Source organism: Tachyglossus aculeatus, chromosome 17 (assembly GCF_015852505.1).
Source record: "Tachyglossus aculeatus isolate mTacAcu1 chromosome 17, mTacAcu1.pri, whole genome shotgun sequence".
Classification (NCBI taxonomy): Eukaryota; Metazoa; Chordata; class Mammalia; order Monotremata; family Tachyglossidae; genus Tachyglossus; species Tachyglossus aculeatus.
The window spans coordinates 45452084-45475205 of record NC_052082.1 but is presented as its reverse complement, the minus strand read 5'-3'; the positions used below and the strand labels follow the sequence as shown (position 1 = coordinate 45475205).

The 23122-nt window shown below is 42.2% G+C and overlaps 1 protein-coding gene across 1 annotated transcript in view; it reads left to right on the top strand.

The window, feature by feature from the left end:
- The window catches only part of VMP1 (vacuole membrane protein 1), a 140886-nt gene that overhangs the window by 37536 nt on the left and 80228 nt on the right, over positions 1-23122 (top strand). Inside the window, exons 4-5 of the mRNA XM_038759374.1 lie at positions 3119-3209; positions 4435-4545. Of these exons, the coding sequence (XP_038615302.1) occupies positions 3119-3209; positions 4435-4545 (202 nt within the window). The remainder of the gene's footprint in view (positions 1-3118; positions 3210-4434; positions 4546-23122) is intronic.

Here is a 23122-nt window from a genome sequence, read left to right as displayed (position 1 = left end):
ATAGAGATGGGCCCTACCCAACAACGGGCTCACAGCCGCGGCGGGTCCCTGGGATGCAGCCGGCTCACGGTCCCCCTGGGCCCCACGATGGAGAGAGCCAGACAGCTCCGGGCCCCGGCTTTGGCAACTCCACCCCAGGCCCGGCCCTATCACTGTAGATAGCACCACCACCCTCCCTGGCATGTGTAACCTTGACATTAACCTCCATTCATCTCTCTCATTCAACTCACATATCCAGTCTGTCACCAAATCCTGTCAGTTCTACCTTCACAACGTCGCTAAAACCTGCCTTTTCCTCTCGATCCAAACTTTTACTACAGCGATCCAAACAGTTACCATATCCTGCCTTGACTACTGCATTTGCCTCCTTGCTTACCTCCCTGCCTCCTGTCCCTCCCCACTCCAGTCCATACTTCACTCTGCTGCCTGGAGCAATATTCTAATAAAACAATTCAAAACACATCTCTCCACTCCTCAGGCTCCTCTGGTCGCCCATCCACTTCCACATCAAACCCACCCACTTCCACATCAAACAGAAACTCCTTACCATTGGCTATAAAGCACTCTGTCAGCTTCCCCCCTCATATTTTACCTCACTGATCTACTGCAACCCAACATGTTCACTTCACTCTCTAACGCCAGCCAACTCATTGTACCTCAGCCTCATCTATCTCGCTGCCGACCCTTTGGTCATGTCCTGCCCCTGGCGTGGAACTCCTTCCCCATTCATAACCAACAGATGATCACTTTCCCCTCCTTCAAATCCTTATTAAAATCACATCTCCTCCAAGATTCCTTTCCTGACTAAACCCTTACTTCCCCTACTCCCTCTCCCTTATGCCGTGTTTTTGCACTTGAATTTGTACTCTTTATTCACCCCACCCTCAGCCCCAAAGCACTTAGGTACGTATCTGTAATTCATTTTAATGTGTGTCACCCTCTCTAGACCATAAGCTCCTTGTGGGCGGGGAACATATAAACCAACTCTGTTGTATTATGCTCTCCCAAGTGCTTAGTACAGTGTTCTGCACACAGTAAGTGCTCAATAAATGCAACTGATTGATTGATCGCAGATAGGAGAGACTGGACTTAGAGAGATCAGTGAGGAGGCTGATGGAGTAGTAAAGCCAGGTTATTCCATTTGTCTGCACCAGTGTGGTGGAGAGGAAAGAACACATTCTGAAAATATGGAGGAATTACTGAAAGGCATCAGACTAAATATGGTGGGTTGAACTAAAGGGAGGAGTGAAAGATAATACCCAAGCTGTGGGTTTCGGGAACAAGGAGTATGGTACTGTTGTCAACAGTGATGAGGTTAGGGGGAGGTGAGCAATTGCTGGGGGACGATGAGGAGTTCATTGTTGAACAGATTGAGATCGAGGTGCCAGCTGGATCTGAAGGCCAGAGGAAATTTTAAATTAGCGAGTAGGAGAGGGGTCAGGATTAGTAAAGTAGATTTGGCAATCATCTAAATAGAGGTAGGTGGTGAAACCATGGGAGTGGATGATCTCCCCAAGGGAGCAAGTATAAATTGAGAACGCGTACAGTAAGGGAATGGGAAGTAGCGGAAAAGCCAGTGAAAGAGACTGAGAAGGACCTGCCAGAGATATGAGGAAAATAAGGAGAGGACTGTGTCAGAAAAAATCAAATTAAATATGGTCCTCAGAAGGAAGGAGTGGTGTACAGTGTTTGAAAGAAGCTGAGAGGTAGAGGAGAATTAGGACAGATAAGGGTCCATTAGACTTGACTAAAGATGTCATTTGGTGACTTTAGAAAGAGTGGATGAGAGGTAATGGAAGCAGCGGTTGTATACAACCCATGCCCAAAGTTTCAACAGGAATTAGAGGAGATGGGTTGAGAGCTGAATAGTCTTGTAGGGTCCAAAGAGGAATTTTCAGGATAGGAGAAAACCTGACATGTTTGAAGGTTAGAGAGGAAGGAGCCATCAGAGAATGCACTGTAGATGACAGGGAATTGAAGGTATGCGAATCCATTTCCCAACTAGGCAGAGGGGATGTGAACATACCATCAGAATTGTGGCTCTGGGTAACGTAGGTAGTGTTGTAGCTGCTACTCCTCCCAAAGGCCCTGTGAAATTTTACTGAGAAAGCTGGTTAAAAACACTCCGATAGTTGGGAGTAAAGTGCAGTTGTTCATGAGTTGAGAAAGAGAGTGTGTTAAATAATATACTTCATCTATCTGCAAAAATGTCATTGTGGAAAAATTTTGATATGTCAACAAAATAGACATTCTATCGTGCCACACCAAAGAAAAAGAAACCAAACCAATGATCCTCCTTTTTAGGTGTTGCTCTGGAGTGTGTGCATAGGAGAGCTTCCAGACTTTAAATTTACCTTTGGCCTCTCATTTGGACTCTTTCTGGATGGCAGTTGATGACAGGGACTGTATAGGTCTTGTCAGTGAAAAGATCAGAACTAGTAATAATTGAAGTATTGTAAACTTAAACTGGATCAGGTGGATAAGTGTATCTAAAATACATGTTCCCTTTTGGAAATCATGTTGGCATTGTGCCTGGCACGTAGCTTGTGACAAATACCATTAAAAAAAATTGAAAGATCAGGGTGAGAAAGGTGACATATGAAGAATGTCCAGGTAGTCATGCTACCGTGGCTCCATTTCTACAACACCAAGGTCAAAATATTTAGGGGAGCCATAAATAATAATAATTTTGGTATTTGGTGCTTACTATATGCCATGCACCATTCTTAGCGCTGGGGTAGATACAATCCAAGTAGACAAAGTCCCTGCCCAAGTGGGGCTCGTAGTCTAACACTGGGAGAGAGGTCAGATACGTAATTCCCATTTTACTGATGAGGAAATTGAGGCAATGAGAAGTTAAGTGACTTGACTGAGGTTACCCAGCGGGCCAGCGACAGAGCCAGGATTGGAACCCAGGTCTCCTGACTCCCAATCCTTTGCTCTTCCCATTGATCACACTTGCTTCCTCTGTGGCAGCGCACTTAGTGCATAAGTAAGATGTCTTGTCTGCCAGTTTTCGCCAGGCATCCAAGATTCCTAGCCTAAGAATTGTTCGGATAAAAACCCATATATGAAGCTGAGAATGCAAGAAACTGATTTTCATTTGTTTATTTTTAAGGTTGTGGCATCGTCGAAACCTTGTGGTGTCTTTTTTATTGCTGCTTGCTGTGCTCGCAGCTGCGTATTATATTGAAGGGGCACATCAACAAGTAAGTGGATAATCCAGAAAATTTTCCTCTTTTGCATGACCCTTGTCTTCCTCCCCAAATTCCAAACTAAGCTTTGTCAAATATGCCCCCTTGACTTTCTAGTGTTTCACATCAATCTGGACGTGGTCTTCAATATTTGTTTTTATATCTGTTTTTCAGGCAGTGTTTTATTCTTCATATAATGCAGCTCACTTTCAGCCTCTAAAATCCCTGCTTCCTCTAAAGTTAGACCCTGATTATGTCTCCCCAAAGTTGTAGAATTTTCCTGGCTACCATGAGGATTCTGAATTGCCAGTGTTGAAACTTTCACTCCAAGGCCCCTTTTGCCTTCAGTGGTTACAGTGAAGCCTCTTTGATGCTTTCCAATCAAAATAGCAAGATTTTGCTGCCAAACACACATTTTGCGCAGCCTAACCAAACAGGCTTATGTATAGGCAGTGAATTCTTTGCGGAGAAAGGGAGGAAGGCTGACTTCATATGTGTTATGATACAAATTCAGTTTTTCAAAAGCACGTTGCTGCTGGGTGAGATTATGTGGAGTTATGTTTTTCCTGTAAAGAAATTCAGCTAGGCTAAGTAGGTAAATAAGCTTCAAAAAACTTTTTAAAATGGTAAATTGTTGAGTCAAGTGTTTAAAGTGAAACAACTTGCCAGACACTAATTGCCCACAGTATAATATTTTTTTTTTTGATGGTGGGGTCGGGGAGAGAGGGGGAAGTCGGATTCTGGAAAGAAACCTCGAGTCCTACCTATATATTGATCTTTCCTCCTGAACTCTGGGTTGTCTTTGGTCTGTTCTCATTTTTAAAAGAGGCCTGGCACTTTGAATACTTCTTTCAGTGGCATGGAACTGCGTCTGTCATCTTGTTCTTATTCTTGTCATTGAAAATCAAGCTTAGACATTGCCTAATAACTTCATCTGGTGCCTTTTCTGTAGGGGAGGATAAATTAATCATTTAAAGTGATTTTCTTCATTTGGTTACCTTTTAGATTTATCAATAGCCCTTTGTATAGCCTCAAAGAAGGATGGTGGCTAGATAAGATAACTTATGCTAATTAACTGCATCATGAGTTGCCCTTTTCTATCTCCTTCCATTGTATACGAATTCCCACTCATTTAGTTTAACTTTGCCTTTTCATCTATTTTGGAATTTTAACTGATAAACTGAATACTGGGGGCTTTTTCCTATTCTGACAATTCAAACATATGCATTTTGTTTTTCAGTATGTGCAGTATATGGAGAAAAAGTTTCTTTGGTGTGCCTACTGGGTAGGCTTAGGAATTCTGTCTTCTGTTGGGCTTGGAACTGGTCTACATACGTTTTTGCTCTATCTGGTAAGAGTAACTTTCTACCTTTTTAACTCGAATAGGTTCAAAAAAGGATCTTTAAGTTCTGACTGATTTGAGTGTTTTCAGTTCCAAAAGTTAGTAACATAAAGTGTATTTTAATTATTTTCTTCTCTTGGCAGCTTTGTAAATCCCAGAATCATTGTTGTCAGTTTGATTTATAGGGTATCAAGTCAGCTGTTTCTTAGTTTGAGGATAAAAAAAAATCTCTCAGGAGACAAATTAAGTTGTTGAACTAGATGAAATTTAATTTCCCTAATTAAATTAAACAAACAGGAAAATATGGGCTTTTGGGGTGAGTTTCTTACATAATTGTTATAGGTTAAACTCTTTGGCTCTAAAATAATTAAAACCATTATGTGTACTAAATTTCATATTAGCCTGTGTTGCGGCAGGACTGCTTTATTATGAATAGTGACAGAAAGAAACTTTAGGAAGTGACATCTCTTTGCCTTTTTCCTCCTTGCTCCACCCCTTCCACTAGAATTAAGCTTCAGGATGCATTCAGTAAGCAATTAGGGTCCATATCTGACATTTCTCTAATCCTGTTTTAGCAAAAATAAAAAACCCAAAGAAACCAAAAACAAAAAAACCCCACACATTAAATAGTAACTGAGCTAAAAAATATGGCCAGTGGAAGGGTGTAGGAGGGTCGCAATTGGTGCAGGATTATATTGTTGGAAAAGTTAAGACTTAGGAAACTGATCTGTAGAAGGGGAAGAAGTGGAAAGAGCATTGGCTTTAAAAGTAGAAATGAGTCTTTTGGGCAACTCTCTGTGTTGGGTTTTTTTTTTCACCTTTGATAATAAGGTTGATGGGAAAGGCAGGACATTTAAAGAGTCAGTGCTCTAGAGTCATCTGGGGACGGTTACCTCACCAATTATCCAGATAGTTTGAGGGGGTATCCTGAAGTGTTAGTTTCTCAAATTAAATGACTCCCAGTTTGTTTTCTCTTTTTGCGGTTTTTAAGAGTTCTGTAATTCAAGACTTGCTTGAATGATAAAACAGGATAAAATCTTTGTTTATGAAGTACTCTACAACTCTGTTCTCAAGTACGTTCGTGAAGAAAATGTAGGAGGAAAAAATCACAAGCTGACGATCCGCTTTTGTGCCCTCATGCAGATTTGCCCTTGCAAATCAAATGGAAAACAGAGGTAACAAATACTGATATGGGATGTTGGCAAGTGGGATATGTAATCATGCAACAAGGCTAAACAGAGGGCAAGAGCTCGGACAGGACAACCACCCCCAGCTCTTTGTGGGTTTAGGAAACTGAAGCAGCCCAGAGCCCTCCCTCTTTCCCCAGAGCGGCGATATTGCCGGAGTCACATCCTGGCTGTTCCCCAGGTCACTTCAACCCAGCCCAGAATTTATTCCAGCGTTGTTTGTTTCCTCTGAATCTGCTTCTAACCCCGGGTAAGAGCAGTCTCCAGAGGGAGTGGTGCAATATCAGTAAGGGCTGGACTCACCTCGCCAACAGACCGTGCATAATGTCATGGCATTCATGACCTGCCGTCATCTCTCCAGAGGAGGGTCTGCAGCAGTGTCTTCTTCAGACTCGGAAGCACCTCTCAGCCAATAATAGAGTGATAAAGGAACTTCTCACAACGCAGTATTAGCAAAATATCAAAAGTCAGCCCAGCCAGTCCTGCTTTTTTATTACTGGCCTGTTTGGGTAGCCTCTGTGAATTGGAAGTTATTCGGTCGAAGTCATCATCATCATCAATCGTATTTATTGAGCGCTTGCTGTGTGCAGAGCACTGTACTAAGCTCTTGGGAAGTACAAGTTGGCAACAAATAGAGACAGTCCCTACCCAACAGTGGGCTCACAGTCTAAAAGGGGGAAGTCCTTTGACTAAAAGTCCTTTGACTGAAGGAAGTGTCCCACTTTTTAATTTATAATAATAATTAATAATTGTATTTGTTAAGCATTTTCTTTGTGCTAAGCACTGGAGTAAATAAAAGGTTATGGGTTTGGACACAATTCAGGAAGTTTGAGACAAACGAAAGCACTACACTTTGTATTTCATTAGCCCCTTTTAGGAGATAAAATTGCAAATTTCCTATATGGGGGGACATCCCAAATTCATTTCATTCATTCAGTCATATTTATTGAGCGCTTACTGTGTGCAGAGCACTGTACTAAGCGCTTGGGAAGTACAAGTTGACAACATATAGAGACAGTCCCTACCCAACAGTGGGCTCACACTCTAAAAGGGGGAAGTCCTTTGACTAAAAGTCCTTTGACTAAAGGAAGTGTCCCGCTTTTAAATTTATAATAATAATTAATGATTGCGGTATTTGTTAAGCATTTTCTTTGTGCTGAGCACTGGAGTAAATAGAAGGTTATTGGTTTGGACACAATTCAGGAAGTTTGAGACAAATGAAAGGACTACACTTTGTATTTCAGCAGCCCCTTTTAGGAGATAAAATTTCAAATTTCCTATATGGGTGGACATCCCAAATTCATTTCATTCATTCAATCATATTTATTGAGCGCTTACTGTGTGCAGAGCATTGTACTAAGCGCTTGGAAAGTACAGTTTGGCAACAGATAGACACAATCCCTACCCAACAGTGGGCTCACAGTCTAGAAGGGGAGACCACAACAAAACAAAACAAGTAGACAGGCATCGATAGCATCAGAATAGATCAATTGAATTAGAGATACATACACATCATTAATAAAATAAATAGAGTAATAAATATGTACAAGTATACACAAGTCTGGGAAGGCCTCCTGAAGGAGGTGGGCTCTCAGTAGGGCTTTGAAGGGGGGGGGAAGAGGGTTCCCCCCCTTCAATGAACTGTCCCAAATGACAGTTCATTTACAGATTCTATTAGCGAGTATATTTAGAGATCTTGAAGTTGGTTACAAGACCATCAGACCTGGAAATAAGAAGGATTTGGTTGATTTTCCCAGAAAATGGTAGGGACGAATTATGTGATTGGAATTTAATTCCCTTGTTTTTCATTTTGAGATGACAGCACTTTGAATGACCCTGTGAATTCCAGGCCAAATGCCCACACTTAAGGATTAAAGCTATTCACAGTCCTACAGCTTAGAGGTGGATTATGGAACAACCAAAACATTTTCTTTGCAGATTTGAATGTAGTTTGGAGACCCCCTGCAGTTCCTTAGAAAAGTGATCTTTTTGAAAATAATAATGGTATTTGCTATTCATTTATCCATTCAGTCATATTTATTGAGCGCTTACTGTGTGCAGAGCACTGGACTAAGCTCTTGGGAAGTACAAGTTGGCAACATATAGAGATGGTCCCTACCCAACAGCGGGCTCACAGTCTAGGAGGGGAGAACACACAACAAAACATATTAACAAAATTAAATAAATAGAATAAATATGTACAAGTAAAATAAATAGAGTAATAAATGCGTACAAACATATATACATATATAAAGGTGCTGTGGAGAGGGGAAGGAGTTATGGCTGGGGGGATGGAGAGGGGAAGGAGGGAGACCATATAGAGCCGGTCCCTACCCATCAGCGGGTTCACAGTCTGGAAGGGGGAGACAGACAACAAAACAAAGCATATTAACAAAATAAAATAAATAGAATATGTACAAGTAAAATAAATAAATAGGGTAATAAATACGTACAAACATATGTGCAGATATACAGGTGCTTTGGGGAGGGGAAGGAGGTAAGGCGGGGGGGTGGGGAGGGGGAGGAGAGGGAACATATAGAGACAAAACAAAACATTAACAGAATAAAATAAATAGAATAAATATGTACAAGTAAAATAAATAGAGTAATAAATACGTACAAACATATACATATATAAGGTGCTGTGGGGAGGGGAAGGAGGTAAGGCGGGGGGATGGGGAGGAGGGGGAACATATTCATTCACTCATTCAATCATATTTATTGAGCGCTTACTTTGTGCAGAACACTGTACTAAGCGCTTGGGAAGTACAAGTTGGCAACATATAGAGCCAGTCCCTACCCAACAGCGGGCTCACGGTCTAGAAAGGGAGGACAGACAACAAAACATATTAACAAAATAAAATGAATACAATAAATATGTACAAGTAAAATAGAGTAATAAATATGTATAAACATATATACATATATACAGGTGCTGTGAGGAGGAGAAGGAGGTAAGGTGGGGGGATGGAGAGGGGGAGGAGGGGGAACATATAGAGCCGGTCCCTACCCAACAGTGGGCTCACAGTCTGGAAGGGGGAGACAGACGACAAAACAAAACATATTAACAAAATAAAATAAATAGAATAGTAAATATGTAATATATGAATGAATTAATGAGTGAATCCCGCACCTTGACCTTTGCCAGGCACTGTACTAGGGACTGGGGTAGATACAAGATAATAGAGTTGGACATAGTTCCTGTGCCACAAAGGGTTCACATTCTCAATCCCCATTTTACAAATGGGGGAACTGAGGCCCAGAGAAATGAAGTGACTTCACCAAGGTCACACAGCAGACAAGTTCATTCATTCATTCATTTAATCGTATTTATGGGCCCTACCGAGAGCTCACCTCCTCCAGGAGACCTTCCCAGACTGAGCCCCTTCCTTCCTCTCCCCCTCGTCCCCCTCTCCACCCCCCATCTTACCTCCTTCCCATCCCCACAGCACCTGTATATATGTATATGTGTCTGTACATATTTATTACTCTATTTATTTATTTTACTTGTACATAGCTATTCTATTCATTTTAATTTGTTAGTGTGTTTGGTTTGGTTCTCTGTCTCCCCCTTTTAGACTGTGAGCCCACTGTTGGGTAGGGACCGTCTCTAGATGTTGCCAACTTGTACCTCCCAAGCGCTTAGTCCAGTGCACTGCACACAGTAAGCGCTCAATAAATACGATTGATCGATCGATTGATTGAGCGCTTACTGTGTGCAGAGCCCTGTACTAAGTGCTTGGGAAGTACAAGCTGAGGAGCGGGGATTAGAACCCAGACCCTTCTGACTGCCGGGCCCAAACTTTATCCACCAGGCCATGCTAGTCACATAGCTGATTGGTATTTAAGAGCAATTTAATTCTACAAAGACACCATAAGCAATTAATCAAAGTAATGAGCCGGTTGTTGAAGTACGTAGTGAAATTTTGTAGTTTGGCCCGACCGCCACCAGGTGGCACTGCAAATGCAGTCAATATCCTTATTGCGCTTATGGGGCGTTCATTTCAATCAATCAATCAATCAATCGTATTTATTGAGCGCTTACTGTCTGCAGAGCACTGTACTAAACGCTTGGGAAGTCCAAGTTGGCAACATATAGAGACGGTCCCTACCCAACAGTGGGCTCACGGTCTGAAAGGGGGCTCGCAGTCTAAAAGGGGCTCACAGTCTAATTTGCTTCCTAAGAATTGTTCCTTCTCCATAAAGGACTAGAATTCCAAATTTTGTTGCCAGCACCCACACTATCTAATGCGTAGATTTTCCTTTTGGGTAGAATTTTGTGAAGGACTTTTGTGAAATAGACCATGACCTTTTGCTTAAGGTTTAGCCTCATACAACCATCAATCAGTCAGTCAGTCGTGTTTATTGAGCGCTTACTGTGTGAATATTTACTGTGTAAATATTCTATTTATTTTATTTTGTTAGTATGTTTGGTTTTGTTCTCTGTCTCCCCCTTTTAGACTGTGAGCCTAATGTTGGGTAGGGACTGTCTCTATATGTTGCCAATTTGTACTTGCCAAGTGCTTAGTACAGTGCTCTGCACATAGTAAGCGCTCAATAAATACGATTGATGATGATGATGATGATGAAGAGCGCTGTACTAAGCACCTGGGAGAGTATAGTGAAGCAATAAACAGACACATTCCCTGTCCACAATAAGCTCATGTGTGGTTTTGTTCTCTGTCTCCCCCTTCTAGACTGTGAGCCCACTGTTGGGTAGGGACCGTCTCTATATGTTGCCAACTTGTACTTCCCAAGCGCTTAGTACAGTGCTCTGCACACAGTAAGTGCTCAATAAATATGATTGATTGATATTTATTGATCACTGACTATGTGCAGAGTTCTGTACTAAGCACTTGGGAGAGCATAATACAGCAAAAAAGGTAAAATTCAAAGGTCATTCCTTTGCAAATTATATTGCAAAAAGGAGCTTTCCTCAAGAAAGCCACAGTTGGGGGGGGCCCTGGAAACCGAAAATAATTGACTTTTTCAGACTTTCATCACTGCGCTAGATTTCCTTGGTAGCGCTTAGTAAGTGCTTGTCACATAGTAAGCAGTTAACCAGTACCACATATATACATATATATGTGTATAGTATATACAGATGCATTTTTTTTAAATGACTGAAAATATGCTGGTTGATGAATCAGCCTGACCTTAAGAGATCAAAGTGATGGTACTACTGCTTGGTAAAGGTGGAATGTTTTTTAAGCTGGGAGGGAAGTCCTCTTTAAATGGTTGCTTGAAAAGTGTACAGCATATATAAATATGCATTTGGCTTCATCATTCATTATTCTGTCCCCGTCGCTTGCAGAATTGCTTTTTATTTTTAATCGAAACCCAAGAACAAGTAACTAAATGGGTAACAGTGATTTCATTGATTTCCCAACTGGTGTACTTCTTAGGTACAGGGATGCTCTTAAAAATTATTTTGAGGTTGTGAAGTTTGGGGTTTTTCGAAAAGTGATATTTACTGAGGGCTTACTGTGTGCAGAGCACTGTACTGAGGGCCTGGGAACGTACAATGCAGTAAAATTGGTAGATGAGATCCATGCCCACAAGTAGCTTATGGTCTGCGGGGGAGAAAGACATTAAAAGAAATTACAGATGGGGGAAATAGGAGAGTATAAAAACATGTATTATTTTGTTCTACCCCAGTGTTTAGTACAGGGCTGGCACATAGTAAGCTCTTAACAAATACCATAAAAAAGTGCATGAATGCTGTGGGGTTGGGCTAAGAATCAATATGCTTAAGGATACACACCCAAGTGCATATTTGATGCAGAAGGGAGGGCAGGTAGGGGAAAAATTGTTATCAGTATTTTGATTTTTAGGAGGGTTTTGAAGGTGGGGAGAAGGTGAACTGTTGATTGTGTAGAGGGAGGGGGTTCCAGGCCTCAGGTTGTGGGCAAGTGGTAGATAGCAAGATAGACGAGGCCGCGGTATAGAGAGTAGGTTGGTATCAGAGGAGTGAAGTGTGCGGAGTGGGTTGTAGTAGGAGTTCAGCAAGGTTAGGTAGGAGGGAGAGAGCCGATTGAGAGCCTGAAAGCTGATTGTAAGGAGTTTCTGTTTGATGCGGTGGTAGATGGGAAGCCGTTTCTTGAGGAATGGGGAGATAGAGACTGAATGGATTTTTCAGAAAAACGATCTGGAGAACAGAATGAAGTATGGACTGGAGAGTGAAAAGACAGGAGACAGGGTGGCAGCGAGGAGGTTGACGCAGTACGGAAGGTGAGAAGTACTTGGATCAGGGTGGTAGCAGTTTGGGTGGAGAGGAAAGGGCAGATTCTGTTTACGTCAGGTTCATTGTGCAGCGTTAACGAGACAGATGAGTCGAGGATATAGCCAAGGTTATGAGCTCGTGAGACAAATGGTGATGTTTAGAGTGATGGGAAAGTGAAGGGGAGGACAATATTTGGGTGGGAAGATAAGGAGGTCAGTTTTGGACATGTTTAGTTTGAGGTGTCGGCAGTACTTCCAGGTAAAGATGTCCTGAAGGCAGGAGGAAATTCAAGATTGCAGAGAAGGGAAGAGTTCAGGGCTGAAGAGATAAAGTTAGGAATCATATGTGTAAAGATGGTAGTTGAAGCCATGGGTGCGATTGAGTTCTCCGAGGAAACGGGTGTAGATGTAGAAAAAAATAGAAGGGGACCCAGAACTGAGCATTGAGAGAGCCCCCCCCCCCCCCCCCCCCCCCCGCCCACTGTAGCAGGGTGGGAAGCAGAGGAGAAACTGCAAAGGAGACAAAGAAGGAGTGGCCAGAGAGTTGGAAGAACCAGGAGAGGACAGTGTCGGCGAAGCCAAGATTGGATAATGGTTCCTAAGAAGGTGTGGTCCACAGTGTCAAGAAGGATCGAGGATGATTAAAATGGAGTGGAGACTGTTGGATTTGGCAAGAAAGAGGTTATCGGTGTCTTGAGAGAGGGCCGTTTCTGTGGAAGAAAGGGGGCAGAAGCCAGGGTGGAGGGGACCAAGGAGAGAATAGGAAGAGAGGAAGTGGAGGCAGTGAGCGCAGGCAGCTCTACAACTTGCAAACTTGCAAACAAAAGTAAGAAGTTCTTGTTTTTGTTTGTCAAACAGTCTCTAATAAATTACACTTTTCCAACATAGGATTATCAATTATCAATCAATAATCTCCAATTACCTAACCGCTATCTCCTCACCGTACCTCGTTCTCGGCTGTCCCGCCATCGACCCGCGGCCCACGTCATCCCCTCGGCCTGGAATGCACTCCCTCTGCCCATCCACCAAGCTAGCTCTCTTCCTGCCTTCAAGGCCCTACTGAGAGCTCACCTCCTCCAGGAGGCCTTCCCAGACTGAGCCCCTTCCTTCCTCTCCCCCTCATCCCCCCTCCATCCCCCCCATTTTACCTCCTTCCCTTCCCCACAGCACCTGTATATATGGATATATGTTTGTACATATTTATTACTCTATTTATTTATTTTACATGTACATATCTATTCTATTTATTTTATTCTGTTAGTATGTTTGGTTTTGCTCTCCGTCTCCCCCTTTTAGACTATGAGCCCACTGTTGGGTAGGGACTGTCTCTATATGTTGCCAACTTGTGCTTCTCAAGCGCTTAGTCCAGTGCTCTGCACACAGTAAGCGCTCAATAAATATGATTGATTGATCAAGAGATTCAGTCTATTCTTGGCAAATATCCACATTGAGCTTCCCATCACAGGAACAAGATATGAGTGGTCCATGAATACTCGTTTACTCTCTGGCATCCCAGAAGTTATGCTCAGAGTGAAAACAAGGTCAGGGCCACTGCGGCATCTCCCCAATAGCATCTCCACCTACCTTAACTCTTAAGCGGTATGGATTCCATCCTATAGAAAGATCTCAAACGGGCCGGTGTGTCGTATGTAGATACTGTGTATTCGTTAAGCGCTTGCTATGTGCTAAGCACTGTACTAAGCGATGGGATAGACGGAGAATTAGGTAGAGGCAGAGTAGACCAGTGGGAACTTGTGTTCTGTCCTCCACTAGTGGGTTGTAAGGTGATAATGAGCAGTTCATTTCTCCTTTATGCTATTGTGCGTTCATTTGTTAACTGCGGATATCTTATCCCACAAGAGATATTGAGTCATAGCATGTTCAACACAGCAACTTTGCAACGAAGCAGCGTGGCTTAGTGGCAAGAGCCTGGGCTTGGGAATCAGAGGTCGTGGGTTCTAATCCCGGCTCTGCCACTTGTCAGCTGTGCGACGTTGGGCAAGTCACCCAACTTCTCTAGGCCTCAGTAACCTCATCTGCAAAATGGGGATTAAGACTGTGAGCCCCATGTGGGACAACCTGATGACCTTGTATCTACCCCAGCGCTTAGTACAGTGCTTGGCACATAGTAAGCACTTAACAAATGCCAACATCATTATTGTTATTGTTCTGGGAACTACACATTAAAGTTGTGTAGTTCCAACTGCTTTTTGAGGAGGAAGGAAGACTTAAAGGGAAAAGAATCAATTGTGCCGTAAAAGTTGGTAGAAAAATCAACAGGAGAAGCAGCTTGGCTCAGTGGAAAGAGCACGGGCTTTGGAGTCAGAGGTCATGGGTTCAAATCCCGGCTCTGCCAATTGTCAGCTGTGTGACTTTGGGCAAGTCACTTCACTTCTCTGGGCCTCAGTTCCCTCATCTGTAAAATGGGGATTAAGACTGTGAGCCCCCCATGGGACAACCTGATCGCCTTGTAACCTCCCCAGCGCTTAGAACAGTGCTTTGCACATAGTAAGCACTTAATAAATGCCATCATTATTATTATTATTTTAAGTCACCTAACTTCTCTAGGCCTCAGTTACCTCATCTGCAAAATGGGGATTAAGACTGTGAGCCCCATGTGGGACAACCTGATGACCTTGTATCTACCCCAGCGCTTAGTACAGTGCTTGGCACATAGTAAGCGCTTAACAAATGCCAACATCATCATTATTATTGTTCTGGGAACTACACATTAAAGTTGCTCTGGAAGAGAGCACCAACTGCTTTTTGAGGAGGAAGGAAGACTTAAAAGGAAAAGAATCAATTGTGCCGTAAAAGTTGGTAGAAAAATCAACAGGAGAAGCAGCTTGGCTCAGTGGAAAGAGCACGGGTTTTGGAGTCAGAGGTCATGGGTTCAAATCCCGACTCCGCCACGTGACAGCTGTGTGACTTTGGGCAAGTCACTTCTCTGGGCCTCAGTTATCTCATCTGTAAAATGGGGATTAAGTCTGTGAGCCCCACGTGGGACAACTTGATTACCTTGTATCTACCCTAGCGCTTAGAACAGTGCTTTGCACATAGTAAGCGCTTAATAAATGCCATCATTATTATTATTAACAAACTATAAATTAGGTGCCGAATGGTAGATGGTACTACAAGTTTTTATAAACCAATATCCAATTATTATATAGCTAAGAGGCTCAAGAGTTGATCCTATGGGGAGAAAAAAACCTCATCTCTTTGATTTACTATATGTGCTGTCCTAAGGTCACTGATTGTCTCTTCACATGTGAAATGGGATAATCGTTTGCTATATTGGGGGGAAAGAGCATGAGCTAGTGAAAATAGCTCAGGTGAGAAACTGTAAAATCTGGATTCCAGTCCTAGCACCACCACTCATGCTGTGACTTTTAGCAGATCGATTAACCTCTCTCAGTGCTTCAGTTTCTCCATCTGTTAAATGGGGAGAACAATCCAGTTCTCCACCCCTAACCCTGCCTCCATTAAGATATCGAAAATATTGTGCACTGACATAAACTCCTGAGAAATAAGTGCGTGCTAGTGGATTTTCTAAGTGTTGATCTGTATTGAGCTGTTAGATTTTGCTTTTTGAGGTCCTTTAGCCAACAAACATGTGATTTAACAGCCTTGCTGTGGCCAGTATCATTAACTGCTTTCTTTGAGCATCACCCCTTTGTGTTGTAAAGGGATGGGGTCGATATTTAAAAAAATCGTATTGATCGGGACCGTCTGTTATTTTTGCAGACGAGGCTTCCAAGTGAATTTGATGTAGGTGCTATTTGGAGAAGTGGAGGGATGATTTCACTGACTCTCTGAAAATAGTCATCTGTAGCTAGAAGATTGTCATTGGGCAAGCAGCCAGGTCCACAACAACAACAGGAAAATGATTTTCCCCACCGTAACTCTGCTGCTTTGTGTGGGAAAATTGGCCTCGGATATGCTGTTTAAATGCACGCGTAAACAGCACGAATCACCAGAGTCCAAGACAGGAAGATGACCAGAGAGTTTGTCACAGACTGTCTGAATGTGCTTCCAGTGATTTATAGGGGTTTTGTTCTTTCTACAAAAATAAACCGATGAGTTGACCGATTCCCCCCGTGCCCTTTAATAGACCTAATAACTGGAAACATTAGGTGGAGCAATTGCCTGGCATATAACTCATTGGAAAGGCCCCTGAAGTACTGAATTTACTTCATCTTCGGTGATTCCAGTTCAGCGCGGCACACAGAGAATTATATAGAAGAATGCTCCACACGGCCGCATTAGAATAGAAACTCAAAATCCTTGACCGGGTTCCAAAGGTCAGAAATATTGTACAGGCAACTTGTTTTTCTGACTTGTATTCGCTGATTTTCTCCCCCGTTTGGGGAAGTCAAAGCCAAAACAGTTTCTGTGATGGGACATTTTGGGGCTTGGTGAGTTATCTCTACCCTTATCACCCGGCAAATATGAAGAATTGGTAATAAAAGACTGTGATGCTGTTATCCTAGGGACTATTTCAGATATAACAGAAAAGATTATTGAAACATGAAGAGTGAATAATAAAATGATGGGATGCTGTTATCCTAGGGACTGTTGCAGATATAACAGAAAAGATTATTAAAACATGAAGAATTAAAATGATGTGATGCTATTATCCTAGGGACTATTTCAGCTGTAACAGAAAAGATTATTAAAGCCACAGTGACCTATCCTTAATGATATTGAGAAGTCAGGTCTCTTTTAGACTGTGAGCCCACTGTTGGGTAGGGACTGTGTCTATATGTTGCCAACTTGTACTTCCCAAGCGCTTAGTACAGTGCTCTGCACACAGTAAGCGCTCAATAAATACGATTGATTGATTGATTTTCTGGGTAATGTAGCTTTCTGGGTAGTGGTAATGATAATAATAATGATGGCATTTATTAAGCGCTTTCTATGTGCAAAGCACTGTTATAAGCACCCGGGGAGGTTACAAAGTGGTCAGGTTGTCCCACAGGGGGCTCACAGTCTTTATTCCCATTTTTACAGATGAGGTAACTGAGGCACAGAGAAATTAAGTGACTTGCCCAAAGTCACACAGCTGACAATTGGCGGAGTCAGAATTTGAACCCAAGACCTCTGACTCCAAAGCCTGTGGTCTTGCCACCGAGCCATGCTGCTTTTATAGATTTTGCTTCAGGAGCACTGCTGACCCCAACTAAGTGTTTCATTGTTGAGAAAATGTGAGTTAACGGAAATCCTTAGCACCTTAGGTGACTTTGAGCAACTGTTTATTTAAAAGCAGTGGTAACTGGGTTGCCCATTTTACCCATCAAGAGTTCCTTTAAATAATAATAATTGGCATTTGTTAAGCGCTTACTATGTGCAAAGCACTGTTCTAAGCGCTGGGGAGGATACAGGGTGATCAGGTTGTCCCACGTGGGGCTCACAGTCTTAATCCCCATTTTACAGATGAGGTAACTGAGGCCCAGAGAAGTGAAGTGACTTGCCCAAGATCACCCAGCTGACATGTGGCGGAGTCGGGATTCGAACCCATGACCTCGGACTCCAAAGCCTGTGCTCTTCCCACTGAGCCACGCTGCTTCTCTAAATGCAGTATCTTTTCAGCTGCGTGCAAAATGCTAGTTAGGCCAGCCATCTTTTCAGAACATCAAAGGATAAAACAATTTTCAGGCCTCAAAATCAACTTAGAGGGAAGGAAAAACTGCCTTTCCAAGGAACCACTTCAACGGCTCGTTGTTTTTCATCCGACAGAATATTTTTGTAGCGTTGAATGTGACCGAGAATGAACTTGGGCAGATCTTGATTTATGCTTATCTGGATCGAGTACGTCATTGTGAATGCAGGACTTGAGACAGGATTCCCATAGCACAAGGCCCTCCTGGGCGGTGGCTTTCCGAGCCATTTCAAGGACAACCAGGGGATTACGGAGGGATTTGGGGGGTCGGGGGGAGTTCTGCCCCTGGCTCCCCGGGCTTTTTAACCCTTTCCTATACACCATTGTTAGCAGGGCTTACTCTGTCCCCAGAGGATAGTGATAACTTTCCGTGTGTTCCTTTAGAAAACAACTAAATGGCCAAATATAGTAAATTGCATCTGGTTTTAATAGGTTTCTGAGGTTGGGGTTATTTCACCGTTGAAACATGCTGTAAAGATGGAATGACTGGGTAAATGTCTGTGTAACTCTCATCATTTAATATTTATTGAGGACAACAGGGGGCAAAGTCAGCGCTTTTAAGAAGCAAATATTTCGTGATGTTCCCAAGACGGCCAGGATTCCTGTGTCGTATGTAGAAATACTATAGTTTAGTCCCAGGTTTTCTCATGCTATGCCCCGTTATCCCATGGAAATATTTTATGGGTTCCTCCCACTCCTCCCCCACTGTTCCTCTTTGATAATATAAACTATTAATGTTGAGGGTGAGGAGGCAGACAGCGAGATTCTCTTCTCTCTCATGTTTTTTTTAGTGAACAAGTCATTTATTTTGAAAACTACTTTATCCATCCTGGATTTTTTTATTCTTTTCTCTCTCTTGTTTTTTTGAGTGAGCAAGTCATTTATTTTGAAAACTACTTTAAATTATCCATCCTGGACTTTTTTTTAAAATTTCCTCCTACTTCCTTTAGCCGTCTTTCCGAAATCCAACACTTTCCAGAAGTGTGAGGTAGAGAAGCAGCACGGCCCCGTGGATAGAGCTCGGGCCTGGGACTCCCAACGCCCTGGGCTCTAATCCTGTTTCCAAGTGCTTAGTACAGTGCTTTGCACACAGTAAGCGCTCAATAAATCCGATTGAGTGAGTAAATAAATGGTCCCGCCACTTGTCTGCTGTGTGTGTGACCTTGGGCAAGTCACTTAACTTCTCTGTGCTTCAGTTTCCTCATCTGCAAAATGGGGATTTGGACCTTGAGCCCCATGTAGGACATGGACTGGGCCAACCTGATTAGCTTGTATCTACCCCAGCGCTTAGTACAGTGCCAGCACATAGTAAGCGCTCAACAAATACCAGAAAAAAAAAAGAAACTGCCAGGAGGGGCTGTGCCATCAGTGGTGTATATATGTATATATGTTTGTACATATTTATTACTCTATTTATTTTACTTGTACATATCTATTCTATTTATTTTTTTTAATTAATTTATTTATTTATTTATTTATTTATGGCGATTCTTACCATCACCAGCTGGTTTGTGTCCCTCTGGTCTAGCACTCACACCGAGAAGCAGCATGTCAATCAATCAGTCGTATGTCCTAGTGGGTAGAGCGTGGGCCTGGGAAATCAGAAGGACCTGGGTTCTAATCCTGGTTCCTCCACTTGTCTGCTGTGAGACCTTGGGCAAGTCACTTCACCTCTCTGGGCCTCAGTCACCTCATCTGTAAAACGGGGATGAAGACCGTGAGCCCCATGTGGGACAGTGATTGTGTCCAACCTGATCAGCTTGCATCCAAGGGGGAGATTGTGGCTCAGTGGACAGAGCCCGGGCTTTGGAGTCAGAGGTCATGGGTTCAAATCCCGGCTCCACCCATTGTCAGCTGTGTGACTTTGGGCAAGTCACTTCACTTCTCTGGGCCTCAGTTCCCTCATCTGTAAAATGGGGATGAAGACTGTGAGCCCCCCGTGGGACAACGTGATCACCTTGAAACCTTCCCAGCGCTTAGAACAGTGCTTTGCACATAGTAAGCGCTTAATAAATGCCATCATTATTATTATTATCCACCCCAGTGCTTAGAACAGTGCTTGGCACATCGTAGGCACTTAACAAATACACAGTTCGTATTATGCTAGCGGCCCTGTGGCTGTAAAGAGGTTTGGTCTGTAACGTTCTTGTGCCCATCACAACGTGTGGCACCGCTTCCCGCCTACCTCCCTGTTACACCCACTGCCCTAGTTTTTTTTTTTTTATGGCATTTATTAAGCGCTTACTATGTGCAAAGCACTGTTCTAAGCGCCGGGGAGGTTACAAGGTGATCAGGTTGTCCCACGGGGGGGCTCACAGTCTCAATCCCCATTTTACAGACGAGGGAACTGAGGCCCAGAGAAGTGAAGCGACTCGCCCCAAGTCCCACGGCTGACAAGTGGCGGAGCCGGGATTTGAACCCATGACCTCTGACTCCGAAGCCCGGGCTCTTTCCACTGAGCCACGCTGCTTCCCTAGTGGCAGGGACACGAGAATGTGAGTGGTGTTGGGCAAAACCGCTGGTTCAATAACCAATCCCTTTGTGCAGTGTTGTGGGTCTGAAGCTTTTGTGACTAAATCCTGCCGCGTGCGAAATCTGGGACTTTATGTTTTCAAAGCAATGGACCCAGCGGCCTTGAGCAAAAGGTTTCCATTTTCGAAACGGCGCACAAAGCAGCCTAGAGGCAAACGGTTTCTCTTAGAGCTTCGTAACTCTCAGTAGTCATGCTAACAATTTGGGCTGAAGTTCGAACTGAACTGAAAGTAACTTCACTTTCTGGGCCTCAGTTACCTCATCAGTAAAATGGGGATTAAGACCATAAAATCCTATGTGGGGTATGGATGGGGTCCAACCTGATTAGCTTGTGTTTACCCCAGCGCTTACTAGTGTCTGTAGTAGTGTCCCCACAGATATATATATACTATATATATATGCTACATATACTATATGTACTATAGTATACTATACTATATATATAGCATATATATATTTACTATGCTAGTATATACTATATTAGTATATACTATATACTAGTAGAGTATATATATATGCTATACTAGTATATACCATATACTAGTATAGTATATACTAGTATAGCATATATATGCTATATATATGCTATACTAGTATATACTATACTAGTATATGGTATATACTAGTATAGCATATATATATACTCTACTAGTATATACTACACTAGTATATAGTATATACTAGTATAGCATATATATATGCTATATATACTACATATACTATATGTACTATAGTATACTATACTATATATAGTATATATATATACTATACTAGTATATACTATGCTAGCATATAGTATATACTAGTATAGCATATACATACACTATATATACTACATATACTATATGTACTATAGTATACTATACTATATATAGTATATACTATGCTAGTATATACTATACTAGTATATATGTATATGCTAGTATACATATACTATGCTATATAGTATACTATGCTATATACTATATATATGCTATATAGTACTATATGTACTATACTAGTATATATATACTATAGTATGGTATACTATACTATAGTATATATATATATACTATATATATACTAGTGTCCCCACAGCACTTGTATATATGTATATATGTTTGTGCATATCTGTTACTCTATTATTTATTTATTTTACTTGTACATATCTATTCTATTTATTTTATTTCGTTAGCATGTTTGGTTTTGTTCTCCATCTCCCCCTTTTAGACTGTGAGCCCACTGCTGGGTAGGGACTGTCTCTATATGTTGCCACCTTGTACTTCCCAAGCGATTAGTACAGTGCTCTGCACACAGTAAGCGCTCAATAAATACGATTGATGATGATGATGATGTCTGGCACAAAGTAAGCACTTAACCAATTCCATAAAATAATAAATATTTTTAAAAGCCCAACAGTAGGGAACTCTCCTTTTTCATGATAAACAGGACTCCTGCGTGACTATTTGGGGATTCCTATATCATCAATGAATCACTTGAGCATTATCATCAAATTCTTCCATGCGAGCTTTCATGATGCTCAGTGAGGAAATGGAGGCCTGCAAGTTAAACAATGACCTAATGACTAGTTTCTAGTATCCCTATGAGTAGGTCATTCATTGGGAAAAGGTTTTGCATAATACATTATCTATCGTCTTTAAATAAAATGCTAATTTTGGTGTTGATGCTAATATGGGTACAAGTGGGACCTGGTCCAAAATTGTATAACATTTGCTATTTCAGTGCAATGTATTTATTTATTATTATTGTCATTATTGTTAAGTGCCGTCAAGTCATATATATGTTTGTACATATTTATTACTCTATTTATTTATTTATTTATTTATTTTATTTGTACATATCTATTCTATTTATTTTATTTTGTTAGTATGTTTGGTTTTGTCTCCCCCTTTTAGACTGTGAGCCCACTGTTGGGTAGGGACTGTCTGTATATGCTGCCAATTTGTACTTCCCAAGCACTTAGTACAGTGCTCTGCACACAGTAAGCGCTCAATAAATACGATTGATGATGATGATGAAGTCGTTCCCGATTCATAGCGACTCCATGGATATACTTTCTCCGGAACGTCCTGTCCTCTGCCATAACCTGCAACCTTTCTAAGGGTTCTTCCATTATCGTTGTTATGGTCTGTATCCATTTAGCTGCTGGTCTGCTTCTTCCACGTTTTCCCCGGACTTTTCTTAGCATTAGTGTCTTCTTCAGAGAATTAGTCCTCCTGATTATGTGTCCAAAATATGCTGCTAATCTGAGTCATTTGGCCTTCCAAAGACAACTTTGGTTTAATTTGCTCCAAAATCCATTGACTTGTTTTTTGGGCAGGCCATGGTGTTTGCAAAAGCCTTCTCCAACACCACATTTCAAAAGAATCGATGTTCTTTCTATCCTGTTTTTTCACTGTTCAGTTTTTGTATCCATACATTGTCACTGGAAACACCATGGAGTTGACAATTTGTATTTTTGTGGTGATTGTTACATCAGCACATTTCAAATATCAGGCGAAAACTCCTCACCCTGAGCTTCAAGGCTGTCCATCCCCTCGCCCCCTCCTACCTCACCTCCCTTCTCTCCTTCTCCAGCCCAGCCCGCACCCTCCGCTCCTCTGCCACCGCTAACCTCCTCAATGTGCCTCGTTCTCGCCTGTCCCGCCGTCGACCCCCGGCCCACGTCATCCCCCTGGCCTGGAATGCCCTCCCTCCGCACATCTTCCTCCCTTCAAAGCCCTACTGAGAGCTCACCTCCTCCAGGAGGCCTTCCCAGACTGAGCCCCCTCTTTCCTCTCCCCCTTCTTCCCCTCCCCATCCCCCTGCCTTACCTCCTTCCCCTCCCCACAGCACCTGTATATATGTTTTTATGTATTTACTACTCTATTTTATTTGTACATATTTATTCTATTTCTTTTATTTTGTTAATATGTTTTGTTTTGTTGTCTGTCTCCCCCTTCTAGACTGTGAGCCTGCTTTTGGGTAGGGACCGTCTCTATATGTT